The 17,314-nt window shown below is 36.1% G+C and overlaps 1 protein-coding gene across 1 annotated transcript in view; it reads left to right on the top strand.

Moving 5' to 3' along the window:
* Trpgamma (Transient receptor potential cation channel gamma) overlaps nucleotides 1-17,314 on the top strand; it is a 1,057,337-nt gene that overhangs the window by 931,069 nt on the left and 108,954 nt on the right. The window contains exons 12-13 of the mRNA XM_067147636.2: nucleotides 1,698-1,831; nucleotides 5,677-5,815. Of these exons, the coding sequence (XP_067003737.1) occupies nucleotides 1,698-1,831; nucleotides 5,677-5,815 (273 nt within the window). The remainder of the gene's footprint in view (nucleotides 1-1,697; nucleotides 1,832-5,676; nucleotides 5,816-17,314) is intronic.

The raw sequence follows: 17,314 nt of genomic DNA, 5'->3' as shown, positions 1-17,314 counted from the left end.
TAGTGCAATAAACAATCAACACTTCATTGTTTACTCGCAAAGCAACGCTAATAGCATACCCCGTCTAAAAACAATGGTTGAAGTGCTTCACTTCGATTAAATATATAATTACACATCATTTATTGGGTGTTGCGTTTTTTGTGCCTCTCAGTGTATATCAGCTCTTCAACCCATGTTTTGCATCGGGATTTTGGATGGGGACTTAGAATAACATTTGTTTCTATAATTCCTTGATAAATTTTGGACAGGAACAATGTGTTATTTTGTCCTAAGTTCACTTACACTTTTCTCTGGGGATCTGACAATTCCATTGTTTTGTTCCATATATAGTTTGGACCGTGACCCCACTTGGGCACAGTTGCCACCAAGTGGGTTCAGCATATTTTCTTTCTTCAAATTTAAGTTATATTAGATAATTATCATAAGCTTTTATTATAAATACGAAAACAAAGATGACTTATTCTCCTTTCTCACAGCATCTACCTTCATAGTGTAACAGTTACCGCTGTTCAATTCCTGATACTACCAGAAATTTAAGATTAGCAAGAGGACTGGGTATATGGTTAAAAAGGTACCTCCATTAGGGATGTGTCTGAAAAGAGCTGCACCACTTTGGGACACAGACAAGAATTTACATTTCTCATTATTTCTTCATAATCAAAAGTATTCACAATTAGTTACTATACACATGAAATATTATGTAAGGCAAAAACATGCAAATTTAATTTTTATCTAGTTCTGAGTGATGTATGCAGGATGATTCAAAAAGTTGTGCAGAAACTGAAGTAGCCTATAGAAGGACTGAATTGCAACAATTTCGAATATGAACATATATTCCAGGATGAAACCCTATGTCAGGGCAAGCCTGAGAATGTCAAGACACTGGCCCAAACTTTACACATACTAGCATCCGATAGGGGAAGGACTGCCCGTTTTTATCTAATCAAGTGTCCGTTACACTGTATGCTTACCTCTGCCAGAGTTGACTATGCCGATGTAATGCCTGTAAACAACATTGAGCGTCCATGCCTAAGTTCACTGTATACAAACAACTGTCACTTTGTTGATGTAAGTTCTGAATTGTTTAGAAATACAGAGAATTTTAGAATAATTAAATAACCTGTCCATTATGTCATTTCTGACATTCCCAGGCTTGCCCTGATGTAGAGTTTTGTCCTAGATTACACAGTCCTATTTAAAATATGTTGCACTTCAATCCCTCTATGAGCTACTTTATTTTCTGCATAGCCTTTTGAATCACTCAGGATAATGCAAGAGACTTTTGCAAATGTATTTTTATGTAATCAAATCTAAATCTTATATAGAACACATTTGGTTTTCCATGGTTTCCCCATTTCACACTAGGCATATGCAGGGGATTTACCTTAATTGAGACCAGGGGCCACTTCCTTCCCCCCAAGCCCTTCCCTATCCCATCATCACCTATCTGTGTCAGTGCAAAGTAAAGCAAATAAAAACACACATTTGGAGCTTTTACATGAGCTATTTATTCTCTGGATCTCAATCAAATCAGGAAAGTGTAAATAATTCTTTATCAACTACTGTACTGCTCCCTCCATACCATTTATGTAAAACATGGTAGTCCATACTGTCCTCTTCTCCATTTACCCATCTTACTTTAATTGCACTTTGTGTGAATATTTGGTTGTTAACAAAGTACTGAATCCTCCTTACAGTTCCTTGAAGCTTGTGTATATCTTCTCCGTAAACCCATATTTGGGTCCTCTTCAAGTGTCTCTTAGTCGCATGGTGCTGGACATCATGAAATTCTTCTTCCTATACGTCCTCGTACTCTTTGCATTTTCTTGTGGTAAGTATTTGTAAACATGACATCATGTGGTTTGAAATGAAAATTACTTTATATTTTTTATCATGTGTTGTGATGTGATGACATTATAGAAAATTTCTGTGAAAAAAAATTGCACTGTATATATTTTGTTCTCTTGGCATGAATATTATTTATAAAATTATACTGTGCTTGAAGCCAAAGAATTTTTTTTCCATTTCAATCTATTAAATTTTATCATTTTATCTACTAATTCAAAATGTATGGAATGACCTGTATGACCTCCAGCTGAAACTAACTGTGAAAAAGGAGTACGTTCTGTTACTTCAAGAAAACTTTGGCATTCTCTTTCTAAGTATGAGCAGTTAATGCAAAAAACTAGGTATGATGTAATTATCTCCATCTGGGAATATTGCTACCTTGATCACTTCATTCTATCTGTTGTATAGATGCATCTATAATGTTTGCCCAAATGAAACCGAGACTTTTGTTGTTTTCTGTAATGGTTTATTGTTCGGAATACATGAATGTACAGGAAGTGAAGATTGCTGTATGGATGATATCTCTCCCTAAATGTAGTCTCCTTGCTGATTCAAGCAAGTGTCCCCACAAACAATGTCCATGGTTGGAGGTGAAACCATTCTTCAATGGCATCTTGGACTCACCAAACTGGCATCCCTAGATTGTGTTTTCTTCATTTTGCCACAAGGGTGCCCACTGTGCCTGAAGTGGTTTTGGTGTGCCCTTGCTCGTCCATGACGAAATTCACAACACCATCTGAACAATATATAGTGTGATACAGACTCATTCTGATACACGGAAGGAGCCTACCTGGAGACTGCGGTGAAAGGTATTCAACCTAAAAATAGCATTCAGGCGTACCCTGGGCAAAGTTAGAGAATGATTCAAAATGATCTGGCAGCTGATTTTTCAGCATGACAAGGACAAAAATTAAAGAACAAGCTCACAGAATACTGATGAAAATGACCAAGAAATGGAGTTGAACTCAAAGAAAATGACAACGATTTGAATGATAAAGATGATGACAATCATGACAGTGAATTTTCTACATTTCTGTAGCATAAAACACAGGAAGAAATAAGTGTGGTGTTAACATTCTTTCTGCAATATTGAAGATCTGCCCTCAAGACTGTTGACCTTGGAAACCCGAATTAGAGTGTAAATAATATAGCCCATGCGCCGTGCGCCCATGATCATCCCACATTGAAAGTCAGTTAACTTACGATGTGTTGCCATCTTCATGACACTGGTGTCTGTGACAGATTGCTGAGCTACTTCACAGCTAACCGCAATGCTCAGGGGTCGTTCAGGGCACATTTTCTAATGGGACGCACCCTCCCGTATCTTTTGGCCACTCAGTGTATAATCTGCATTGTCATTTCTATCATTTTCTTATGTTAAAAATATCCAATATACAAGTCTTGTGGGACAAGCAAGTGAAATCTTTAGGTCTCTAGAGAATAAAGACACAAATATAATTTTCCATTGCATTCATCTCATAAGCAGGAGTAGTGCTGGCAAATCATAACAATAAAAGCATCTATGCATTGCTAATAATGAAAATCTGGAATTCTGTTATCGAGTGATTTTTGCTAAGAAAGAGTGACTGGTATTTATCAGCAGACCAATGATAAAAGCAAAGGCCAACAATTTCACCCTTAAATTGAATGTGGAAAATTTCAAGTGCTCAGAAGGTTGGCTACAACACTTCAAGCTTAGGAGAGACTTTTTACTTTCTTTTTGCACAAAGTGTTGGGAAAATCCACTGAGGTGAATCCAAAGGTCATCAAAGACTGGACCCTCATATTTCATGATGAATCAGCATTATGTTACAATCTCCTGCTGGATAAAATACTTGCTGCAACAGAAAACCCTTATAAGAGAGGGAAGAGAAGTAAAAAGCAGTTAACTGTGATCTTCTTTGCGATCATTTAAGAAAAGGCTAAGGAAAACAACAGATAGGGAATCTGCCACCTGGGCGACTGCCCCTAAATGCAGATCAGTTGTGGTCGGTCGGTTGGTTGGCACCAAAATGGATGGCTCAAACAAAATAAAGCTGTTTATTATTGGCAAGTCTACATGCCCACACTGTTTAAGTGTATCACTGTTTTTCCATGTATCTATGAAACCAATAAAAAGGCATGGTTGACGTTAAAACTATTCACACAGTGGAAGAAGTCTATTGATGCCAAAAGGGGTTCTCAAAACAGAAAAGTTGCATTATTCGTGGATTGCTACCATGCACACAAGCTGTGGAACTCTCACTGTACATTTGCCTGTACAGCTACGTCATTGCCTTCCTCATAGCAGTTGCAGCCCTTCCCTTGAATGCCGTCTGAATGCAAGGTCGGCAACTCTACAAAGTGACTGGCAAATCCAAGAAAAATATTGTTTATAATGTGAAAATCCTCTCAACTTCTACCAAAACTTTTCTAGAGAAATTTATCTTTGCTTACATAGATTGTGTGGCAAAATCTTACTACCCCCTGCCTTCCTCCTTCCATGACCACTATTATCCAGAACAGAATTATTATTCCATTAGACTAATGTACTTTTATTTCTATAAGATGACCACCCCTTTTTCTCAACTGATAACCACTAATTTTAGACTTAAAATGTCTTCTGTAGTCCCTTGATGACAACCACCTCTTGCTCACAACCCCAAGTTGCAAAACACCTATACAGCATTAATTATATTTTCTCTGAAATACTGGAAACTCTGTACAAGTACATGGTGGTGATAATTATATTTCATGATTTTTCATGTGTCACCCTGTAATTTCATGTATTTATCTAATGGTACCATACTTTTACACCCTCATCTGCAATATTCAGACTCAAGGCTGCTAGAAAACATCTCTGTTGTGAGCACTTGACCTGCAGCTGCTCTGTGTTAAATTCTCAGCTGCAGGTCATTGACCATTGACTATCCCCAGTAAGGGTGTGGGAACAGGTAATAAGCTACTGTATTTCGTGTTAAAATCTTAAGAAATGCACTAGTTCTGTCTTCAAAGTGAAAGTCATCATGTCAATGAGAAAAATGTACGTTCTTTCTCTAGAAGAAAGAATTTCTGTGTTCGCGACATGATGTAATGAATAAATTTAATTGCAGGAGAAGCCAGATTTAAAATACAGTTGCAAATTGTGACGTTACTTGAAGGAATGGGAGGAAAATGCAAACAAAGACAAAGAAAAAACAGCAGCAACCATAGGAAGCTGTAAATTATGCTTTGTTCGAGTGGTTTAACCATGCTTGTGCCAAAGAATTTTTTGTCACAACGCCGTGAATTCCTGGATACACTCTTCATTTTTAAATTGTTTCATTCCTTGGTGAATTGTCCACAACTCCTTGAAAAAATTAACATACATGTACCAGACAGATGCACAAGATTCAAGAATACATTGTCTACAAATTAGCATAGAACTAACTATGCATTCAATGGACCAATTGAATGAATGTCAAGATCTCTAAACAAAGAGGATATTGATATATTTAACTGCTCATTGTTGAAATTTAGAAATCACTTACATAATCTCCGGAATTGACTATTACTTTTTCTACTTATACTCCACTGAACTTCCCTTTTAGGGTGTTTTGTTTTGTTTATTTTTCTCTATTGTTGTGTAAAATGGTATTACCATTAATATAGTATTATTAGACTAATCACTCCATATGTTTGGCATTTCTTTAGTTCACTAGTTGTGAGAGACCAAAAATTAGCATTTAATGTTACCCAGATTGGCTTATAATAATTTTTTTTAGCTTCTTAATCCACTGTCATTTGTTATATACTGTTACTTTCTAACTCTATGAGGAATGATACACAAATCAGTTGACACTGTTACAGGTTTAAACCAACTACTGTGGTACTATGCTGACATGGAGAAACAGCGTTGTCCAAATGGTACTGCATCGACTTTAACAGTACAAGATCCAAATAAACCTTCCGATCCAGATGCCTGTATCGTTTGGAGAAGATTTGCAAAGTAAGTCAAGTAAGATATAAATCTTGTATTGAGTTGATTGCTGATACCAGTTATTAAAATTAGTTTTATGAAAGAATTGTATACTTATCTCCCATGGTTATATTGTACAGTCAAGAACATATAAACATGCCAATGCATCTGGTTTCCAATAGTGTTTTCTTGTATCCAATATAGTCAGAAACTCCTTAACATTTATTAGCCACACCTTCCCCTTGATGAGCCAGTCTCTTATTGGTCTGAAATAAATTCTGGTGAACGATCACTAAACATGAACAAAGATCAGCTCCAGATGAGAAATGGAATGAGAAGAGTAAAGAAAAAATGAACCAGAGTGATTCAAATGTGTCTGCCCTAGGCTTGTGGAACAGTGGGCCTACACGGAATGCATAAAAAGAGGTATCCCCCATCTATAGTAGTTCAGTGACATACATATAAACAGGCATATGGCAGAGCAAGGATATCATAGTAATCTAATAGTCATATTATTTATACATTTTCTTTACATAACTAAGATTAAATCATTCTAATTGATTGTAATAGTTAAATCATCCAAACCATTTCTAAAAAACATTTATAATTTCAATATAATTACATTTAATTAAGATGTGTTCAACACATTGAGTGCCACAGTGGACACCAGTGACTATTTCTGGATTTCCTACTAGGCCAGGGTGGACACGGGTATCTGCTCGCACGGGTAAAAATAGAGTGTCAGTCCAAAGAGTAAAACTATGAAAGAAAGATTGGCGCCTAATATGTTAATTGTATTCACAGTCATATGAAGGAATAAAACTATTGCAAATGAAATGTTCAATTTTATAGCATAATATTTAAGCAGTTTTATCCCATTGAAATACAGACAAGGTATTTTGCAAAATATAGAAAGGTTTGAAATATATGCTTTCAACTCATTTTCTAGCAAACTATTGAGCATATAATTATACAAAGATTTATGATTAATTCTGAATATTGGTTACAGTTTCCAGCATATCAAATAGTTATAACTTGATTGTTTAGCAACCTTGACCTCGTTAGATTATGTAAATGGAGGGTGAAGGTAGGCTTCCAATTGATACAAGTGAATTGCTAGAATCAGATAAAAGGCTGATGTCTGGCAGGACAAAGGCATTGTAACATTCAACTAATAACATAAAATTATGCTTTCTATACCAGGAAGATTCTGTGCACCTGACCTACTTCAGATGTTAGAGAGAGATGTTAAGTATTGAGCAAATATGACCAACTGGACACTGGTTGGAACCAGGACCTCAAACCAACAGAACAGAAATTGCAAGGCCACTGTAGCTCAATGGTAGAACATTGGACATTAAATGCAAAAGCTGTAGGTTCAGTTCCCATTGGTGTCAACATGACCGTATTTATTATGTACTTAACATCTCTTTGGCAGGTACTATAGGTGCTTGAAATGACCTAATGGCCTAAAAGTCTATATTCTGAATTTTGAATCTTTATAAAAGGTTCATGTAGATACAGGAAGAATTCCATCCTACTACTTCAACATTACCTAAGAAATATTTCCAATAAAACAAGCAGAAAACATGTATACTAGACATGTTAGGCTTTAATGCAGTGTGGATAGTAGGTATTAACAACAATAACTAAGGATATTTGCGAAGGAGATGACTGCACTCTTGCCCGGTATAAGGATTTTGGTAATAATGCCAAAATGTTTGAGAGAAAGTTAGAAAATCCTGGAAGCAGAACAGTATATCATTAACTTATTATTTCCTACCTTTGCTAAAATCATTAACCTATTCCATATGCAGCACTCATCTTGACAAGTAGTAGATAATTCAAGGAAAGCAAAATTTAATGAATTTCAGCATCAGATTTTTGGTCTAGTATAAGAAATAGTGAATTTTCATATTTCTTACCTGTTTTTCAATTTATTTTTTATTGTTTGGTTGGTTGCTTGGTTTTATTTGTTTGTCTCTTTTGTTTGTTTGTACAGATGAATTCATTCTATTTTATCAGTCAAGTACTGTGTTAGATATTTTTCTTTGTAAGTGGTGATTGTCTAGAGTATAATTCTACAATATTTTTTCAGGAACAAAACTTTGAACTATACACTTTTACTAACTTTTTTTTTTAAAACATTTATCATGGAGCCTGCTTGATTTAGATTCTTATTAAAAATACAAAATGCAGCCCATTCTCTTTGTATTCTGAAGTACTATTGTCTTCAAACCTGTTGTCACATTTTATGGATCTCTTATATACATTTGAATGGGTGAAAACCATAACGGTATAAGTACTATCCGCACACTTTATCTTGGTGCATTTACATCCTAGTGCTGAATCGGTCGACCTCGGCGATCATCGAGATTCATACTGGCAACCTTTGAAACACAAACTATGAATCGCTTAAGCATCGTTGTGCGACATCTGGCGTAAACTTTACGTACTGGTACTGTTGTTGTTTACACATCAAAGTCAAAGTATAGAATTCATGCTAGGAACAAGATTCGCATCGAGAGATATGTTTTATAATGTTATATAATGTGTATGTGACATAGTTGTTGGCTTAAGATGATAACGGTTTAGAAATTTCATATCGATCGATCATATTCTCGATTCAATTCAGATTTCATTTTCACTCAATTGGCAGCACCAGGCAGCACTATCGATACCGGGACAGCTCCCTCCTTACTCCTCACCCCGTACACAAATGCATCATGATAAAGTGTGCGGACAGTAGCATTTTGGTCATTCAGAGAAAAAGCCATTTAAACATCTTCAACACTCATATAAAGCATGGTATTTGTAGTTATACCACCCATCACTAGAGCGCAGAATATTACCGCTATCACTTGTATCTCTTTGTTGCAGAAGGATACATCCTCCTGGAGTTACATCCTGCCCTTAACTAATTTTTTTAAAAAATGTCACTTATACCGTTATGGTTTTCACCCATTCATTTGTAAAAGATTGAGATATTGAGATTTTTGTTTCAAGCCCTTCAATGCAAACATCACAATATAATAAACTATTCAAGATCTTTAGGCCTTTTCAACAGTGAAATTATCAGCATTTTGAACCAGTAAAGCAGCAGACTCGTAAGTTGGAATGTCACACAATTGAAAAGGCCTAAAAAGCTTGAATAGTTTAATGTTCACAACCGCTGAATTAAATTACGATCCCCTTCTGCAAACTTAATTTTTGATTTAAAAACCACAGGGAGGCATTTATACAAATGGAGGTATGTATCTTCCTAGTGCACTGTTACTGTCAGTGCCGTATGCTGGGATCGAGACGTGGGCTACCACTAGACTCAGGTTACCCCTTTTCGATGGTTGGTTTAGTGACATCAAGTTTTAGGCATTTTGAGCTGCAGCCAATAGTCAACGGAGTAGCCTGCTGTGTTGTCAAGGCTGCTTCACAAGCTACTGCCCTGGCTGAATACTCAACACCTGATTGGTGGAGATGGTAGCCAAAGGTTTAGCAAAATAAAGTCCTTAGGAAAAGTCTGGCTTTGTGGCTAAATGGATAGAATGCTTGCATTTGGTCTGATGGCACCAGTTCAATTCTCAGAATCAACCCCCTCATACTCTTAATTTCCCTGGTTTGGGGACTGGGTGTTTACGACGTCTTACCATTCATTCTCATTAGGTTACCGCTATTATTATTATTATTATTATTATTATTATTATTATTATTATTATTATTATTATTAAATAAAAATTTTGAATTTTACAGCATTACCAGTGGTCGTACCCATCGTTCTCTGGCTTATTAGCTTCGTCGAGAGATCAGTGGTGGTGTGCGACCCACGATTATAGGTTCGATTCCAACCAACAAGAGAGAACACTAAACCTGAAAGATTGCATTTCGTTTTAGCAGATCTACCTGTAAAAAGAAAACTATATTACTCCTACAACAGCAGCCCTGCTGTGTCTTTCTGCAAGTTTGTGGAAGTAAATGGGAGTGAAATACCAGCACTCTTATCTATGAGTGTGAGGTGAGGAAGTACTGTATATACGATGAGAAACGCATGGTTGATAGCAGTAGCGATCTGACTGACCGAAGCCTAGCACACCTATCCTCCCCGGTCCCTGCATCTATCGAATATCCAGTAGCAAGACGTGCGAGGTGAGGCGAGGGGAGAAGGACTCAGAGTCTGGGCTGCAATGTCAGTCTGCAATGTCTTGCTCTCAGAAAAATATGCGACGGTTTTTCTCATTGTTTTCAAGTTTTGTAAATGGAACAGAATGTCAGCTGCTTACATTATAATGTGCTTTAGATTTCCATCATTCTCGTTTGAGGTTTGGGCTTCACCGATAGCCTTGGTAGCTCTCAGTATACCCCACTGGTTACTGTATTGCCCTACAAAAGAGGCTTGCAGTGACAACTCAAGAATACACTAACTGGCAGCATCTTGGAATATAATATAATAATATAAGTTTCACTGAGACTTGAGAGTCTCCGAAGACCGTAAAAGTAGTTAGTGGAACATAAAGCAAATAGAGACTTGAGGGTTTGACTTAATCAAGAGTTAAAATATATATTAAAAACAAAGGGTTTCATATGAAACGAGCTTGAAACAGAAGGCAATACTTTATACAGAAAACCATGGAAATAGGCAAACTGCAAGGGAATTTGGTGTAACAGAGAGGAACATTCACTTGTGGTACCAACACAAAATGCCAATATTTGTCTCTAAAGTGATGAAAAAGAAGTTCATTTGTCCACATAAAGGAAGTCATCCTGAGATAGATAAAGAGGTTTTGAAATTGGTACAGGAAAGTAATAGAAATGGGCTCCCTGTGACTAGTGGTACAATTAGTAACAAAGTTAATGAGATGACTACAGCCGTTGGCATATCTAGGTGCCAATAGGTGAAATGATTTATGACATGCATGAATCTTTCAGCAATGCTGCACAACAATATGCTGAATGCTTCCCACAGATTTCACACATGAATTGCTGATATTGCAGTTGTACCCCCAACTTTGGAAAAGGCAAAACTTCTTTTATACAGTGTTCAGACTAATACAGGCAGTTTTTTCTCCAGAGAATAATTGCAATAAGAGTTTTGAATTCCTCACAGAAAGTACCTATGATGATCTCTTGCTAAAACAGTTTATTGGCATAAATAATCCCCATCCCAGCAGCATAACTCATAGGCAATGATTCTAACATACCTAGGTATTGTAACCATTAAAGTTTGTTTCGATGGCTAGCTGAACACAAGACTCGACACAGGGGTGTCCGGTCCTTATCTGACTTGTTACAGAGGAGAGAGAAGTAAAATAAGTATAATGGAACACTAATTTTTGTTCAAAGTTTATTCATAAAATAAAGTCGGAATTTAACATCACTTAAGCACAGCAGTTTCAATGAGTACTTCTCCTGGGAGTGAACTGGTCCTGGTGCATTGTGGGGTCACAATGTTTGCTCATGGTGCCACCATCTTCTGAGCCGGTCTCGAATATCTAGAATATCTAGGAGGTCTGGATGATCTAGGAGCACTCGTGGACTTGGTTGTAACACGGCACTGATACAAAATGGATTCAAAGTAATTGATCTGCACAAATGAGATTATTGTTAGTAGCGATCTTTGAGTCACAAGCTGCACTCAATTGTCTTCACAGTGGGATTTCACTAATTAATTAGAAGAACACAGACATTAATTATGAATTAAATTAAACTCAAAATTAAACTTGTGATTTATCAATAAATGTCACCTCATTAAAGTTGAGTGTGAGAACATTGTACGAATAATGACGCAGAAAACAAGGTATCCCGTTTAAACACTCCACACAACATCAAAGGAAAAATAATAAGTTTGGTGAATTTAGTCCTGTTCACTATTGTAAATGGCAAAAGAAAACACTGTCCTTCCTGGAACCGTCCTAAGTACGACACAAGTCTTATCAGGATAATTAAGGAATGTTAAATACACCAGATCGTTTAAATACAGTACTGAGTTTATGCTCAGAGTCTGGTCACTTGTAAAATGAAATCTAAGTTCGACAACACTGTTAAATACGATTAACTGTATCAGTTGTTCGTAATATAAACGTACAGTTTGAAAAAATGTTCCAACACCTTTGGGAGAATAACTATGCACTGTGATACTTCACTACCGTAAATTCAATAACCTGAACAGTCCGAAAATATTGGATTATGTTTCACTACTAGCACAGTTTATCATTTGTCAAGATTAAATATAAAATCATGGACAGTTTTGACGTTTCACTAAAAATCACATTTCAACACTTTCAGTATTCAATGTTAAATAACTCTGTGAAGTTAATCACTGTCGTTCAAATACGAACATCAAATTATATTAGCGTATCATCGTATTGGGAAGGAAATGTAAGTTTCAGTCACACTGTTCTCGTAAACGGTAAAACTCCTCAACTGTTCACATTTCAACTGAGGCGCAGTTTCTATCACCAACGCACAATATTGAAAATATCGTAAGTCTTGTAGTGCATCGTAATACGCTGACTTAAACTTTCGCAGAGGGTCAAACTGACGACTTACATTATGTCAGCGGAATACTCAACAGCCGGCCGGCCGATCTCGGCTGTGGTATAAAGTGAACTGGCCTGACAAGCGAAATGCCTGCCTTTTAATTCGGTATCCCCAAGAAATTGTAACTGCGAATATCTTTCGTAATTTTCAACAGATCTCTTTGAAACTTGGGAGTCATGATTATAAAAATTAGGCTACATGATGATGTAGTTCATTTCTTCATATCTTAATTCACTCAGAAGAAATTAATGATGGAAAGGAATCGAACATTCCATCAGCTGATGTAATATAGCCTTGACCAGGTTCCCCCCGTTTGTGACGTCACACTTCCCCGCCGCTCTCAGTTGACATACTTGGAGGAGAAGCGTGCTCGGCGGGTAACATAACTCCACAGGTCGAGGACTTTAACTTAGAACCGTGTTATGAGTATAGTATATATACGTCCTTCAATAAAAGCACATTGTTCATAAAATGTGTATGATGAAAGAAACCAATAAGGTTACCAATCTATATATATAAAATAACTTGTCCTGACTGACTGACTGATTCATCATCGCCGAGCCAAAACTACTGGACATAAAAAAATGAAATTTTGGGGATATATTCAAATTAAGATGTAGGTGCTCGCTAAGAGAGGATTTTTTGATATTCTGTCGCTAAGGGGGTGAAAAGGGGGGTGAAATTTTAAAAAGAGTGTATCTATATCTCAAAACTTTAAAAGTTTACAGATGTAAAAATTGGTATTTAGAATCTTCTTTTAAAATAAGGATACACGTATTTCTTTGTTTTCTGAAAACCCCAATAGAAGGGGTGAAAAAGGGTGAAAATGGGGAAAAATGGGTTGAATGCCTTCAATCAGGATACCGGTACTTATATCTCAGAAACTGAAGATATTACAGACCTGAAAATTGGTACTTTGGATCTCTTTTAAAAATAAAGAAACACGTATTTTTTTGTTTTTGGAAAATCCAATTAATGGGAGGGTGAAAAGGGGGTGAATTTTTAAAATGAGTGAATCTATATCTCCAAACTTTTAAAGTTTGCAGATGTAAAAATTGGCATTTAGAATCTTCATTAAAAATAAAGAAACACGTATATTTTTGTTTTCGGAAAATCGCAGTAGGAGGAGTGAAAAGGGGTGGAAAAAGGGTTGAATGCCTTTAATGAGGCTACTTATATCTCAGAAACTGAAGATATTACAGACCTGAAAATTGGTGTTTGGGATCTCCTTTAAAAATAAAGAAACACGTATTTTTTCGTTTTTGGAAAATCCAAATATTGGGGGTGAAAAGGGGGGGTGAATTTTTTAAAATGAGTGTGTCTACATCTTAAAACTTTAAAATTTACAGATGTAAAAATTGGTAGTTAGAATCTCCTCTAAAAATAAAGGAACACATATTTTTTTTTGTTTCCTGTAAATCCCAATAGGAGGGGTGTAAAAGGGGGAATAATGGGTTGAATGCCTTTAATGAGGATACATATATCTCAGAAACGAAAGATATTACAGAACTGAAAATTTGTATATGGGATCTCCTTTAAAAATAAAGAAACACGTATTTTTTAGTTTTTGGAAAATCCAATTAATGGCGGTTAAACAGGAGTGACAAATTGGGGTGAATTTTTTGAAAGACTATATCTACAGAATATCTTGAAATCGTTAAATGTTACAGACGTAAAAGGTGGGTGTTTGGAATCTGCTGTAAATGTAAAGAAACATAGGTGATTTGTTTTTGGAAACTCCACTTAAGGGGAACTCAAAAGGGTTGATATTTTGAAATGAGAATTTTTACAGTATATCTAAAAAACTTAACATGTTACAGAAGTGAAAAATGGTATTTTTGTATCTCTATTAAACATAAAGAAACGTGTACTTTTAGTTTTCGGAAATATCACCTGGCCGGAGGGGGGGGGGGTAAAAGTGACCGAAAATGGTGCTGAATTCTTTTAATTAGGCTACTGATATATCAAAAATGCAGATTTTACAGACGTGAAATTTGATATTTTCAATCTGCTTTAAAAGTAAAAATACACGTATTCTCTAAAAATCCAATGAAGCGGGGGTGGGGGGGTGTGTGTGAAAGAATTGAAAAAATAATTGGCTTAATTGTATGAGAATACATACATCTAATAAAAACTAAAGTTATTACAGATGTGAAAATTCGTATTTGGATCTCCGTTAAAAACAAAGAAGAACATGTTTTGGTGGGGAAACCATCTTGGAGGGCGGGAGTGTAAAGGAGTTGAATTCCTTTCATAAGGACACATAAATTAAAAACTGAAGAAGTTAGAGTTGTGATAATTGGTATTTAAAAGATCCCTTACTAGAAACAAGTATTTTTTTCGGGAAAGTTCACTTAGGGTGGGGGGGGGGGGTAGTGTGAAATGAAGTGAAAAAAGTAAATTACTTTTATGGGGATACTTATATCTCAAAACTGAAGGTAATAGACGTGAACATTGGTGTTTGGAATCTCCCTTAAACATAAAGAAACAAGCCTTCTTTTATTTTTGGGGGGGGGGGGGGGGGTAAATAAACTTAACAGCGGTGGGGTGTAGAAGGAGGTGAGACCAATTGATTTTACTGTTATTAATGTACTTATAAGGATCCTCCGTTGCTCAGCCGGCACCGCTCCGGCCTACAAAGCTGGGTTCTGTGGTTCAAATCCCGGTCACTCCATGTGACATTCGTGCTGGACAAAACGGAGGCGGGATAGGTTTTTCTCCGGATACTCCGGTTTTCCCTGTCATCAGCCATTCCAGCAACACATAATAATAATAATAATAATAATAATAATAATAATAATAATAATAATAATAATAATAATAATAATAATGTTCCGGACCGTCGTCAAATGTGTGGACCGCGCTGGCAACGGCTCCTGGATGGGTAATGACTAAAAATGCAGTCCGGCCGCGGGTTCAGTGCCGCCAAATCACCCAATATGACACCACGCCGGATCTCCTGAAGGATTTTATCCATATTAAAAATGATTAACGGAAAAGATGGCAAAGATTTACGGACCCAACTGACTAGGAGGAATACCTGAGACGAGCCCGGGAAGTACGAAATCGATTGTTGGAAAGGAATATTGAAAAATGGGAGGAAACGTGCTGTAAAATAATAGAAAACGAGTCAGATCGGGAATTTTGGAGGATTCTCGCAGAAAACGAGTCAGATCGCGAATTTCGGCAGATTATATATCTTAAACAATAATCATTCAATTATAAATTTCAGTATAATACCGTAGCGAAGCACGGGTATCTTGCTAGTACATTATAATTACATTATAATACATTATAAATAGCACCCAATGTAAATTAGATGTAGATAGTGCCAAAGACTATATATATATATATATATATATACTAAAGTACACTTTTTTAAATATAACAGCAAATGTAACTCAACCTTGTGGCCAATTGCAGCTCACAGGTACCATATATAATGTCAACCCTCCACCAAGGGTCAATTTTAACCTTCTGAATTTATGGTAATATTAATAAATGGCCTTCAAATGTTACAATTACTATTGTAATAAAAAGGACATAGAAATATTAATTATTGGAACCAGAAAGTTGGGCTTAGATATTTTAAGGTGAAAAAAACATTTGTGGTTCAACAAATACAATAATACAGACTTTCACAAGTGAATTGTTTTGTGTTTCATTCCAGTTTCACACCAGAATGGAAAAGACATATCACTGCTTGTCATCACAATCATATAAACGCACATAATATTCCAGCCAAACATGTTAGATGGTGGAGCTGATGGCAATGTGGGCAAACATTTAGATGAATGGTGTGATCCTACTTTCCTATCTAAAGCACATCAAAACACTGTAGAAAACAAACTTGTCTGAATAGACGTCGTACTGGTGCATAACAACACCAAACCACTCACAGCCAACAGCACATATGAGTTGCTGTGGTCGCTGCCTCATGGAGGTAATGGACCATCCTCTTCAGACGTGACATCGACCGATGTCCATCCTATTGGACCACTATAGAAACATCTATGTGGAAGAGGATTAGAACCCAATAGTAATATTGAGTGAGCTGTGATGCAGAAGGAATGTGGTCTCCTGAAGTTTCACCAAAAACCATGTTTAGTATTCCCAAGAATCCACTCTCTCCATAGTTCAGCAGTGGTCTGCTATCCCTTCTGGACCACATCCTACAAGCACAGTAAACTTGTAGATAGAATCCGACCCTGATTTATTCCATTCTGAAGTATGGTATATATGCCTTGTTATACCGTTAAAACAAATACTTGGATATAAGAACTATGTGTAAAAGAAATATGTACTAAGTCCATATCATGTTTTATACATGCATGGAGAAATTGCGTGTATGTATGTAATAAGAGATCCTGTTTCCTTATTTCCTGAACTGCCCCTGTAGTTGAAACTTATGTTATTTATCTGGTAGCTCTATCATAAATGATTGAAATTTCAATACTCTGAATGAAGTAATAATAATAATGCTATGTATTATAAGCGAGTTACAGTTGTTCAAAATAGTTTACTTTCATTTAGTATGGTGTAATTTCTCATATCTCTTCTGGCATTTGCTATTTTATTTCCAAACCATTATAAAAGTCTATAATAAAGTATAGAATTCCAATAATAACTGCAAATTTTTAAATTGAAAAATTGTACTTTACACAACTCCTTGAAAAACTTAACATACATGTACCAGACAGATGCACAAGGTTCAAGAATACATTTTCTCCAAATTGGCATAGAACTAACTATGTATTCAATTGGCCAATTGAATGAATATCAAGATCTCTAAACAAAGTGGATATTGATATATTGAACTGCTCATTGTCAAAATTTATAAATCACTTACATAATCTCCAGAATTGACTATTACTTTCCTGTGCTTACTTGTAATATAACCTGTGTATATATCTGTACATATTTTCCTACTTATACTCCACTGAACTTTCTATTTTAGTGTGTTTTCTTTTGTCTATTTTCCTCTATTGTTGTGTAAAC

This window comes from Anabrus simplex, chromosome 5, assembly GCF_040414725.1.
Source record: "Anabrus simplex isolate iqAnaSimp1 chromosome 5, ASM4041472v1, whole genome shotgun sequence".
In the NCBI taxonomy this organism is placed as follows: domain Eukaryota; kingdom Metazoa; phylum Arthropoda; class Insecta; order Orthoptera; family Tettigoniidae; genus Anabrus; species Anabrus simplex.
Note: the sequence above shows the minus strand (reverse complement) of the source record. Positions and strands in the feature narration are given on the sequence as shown.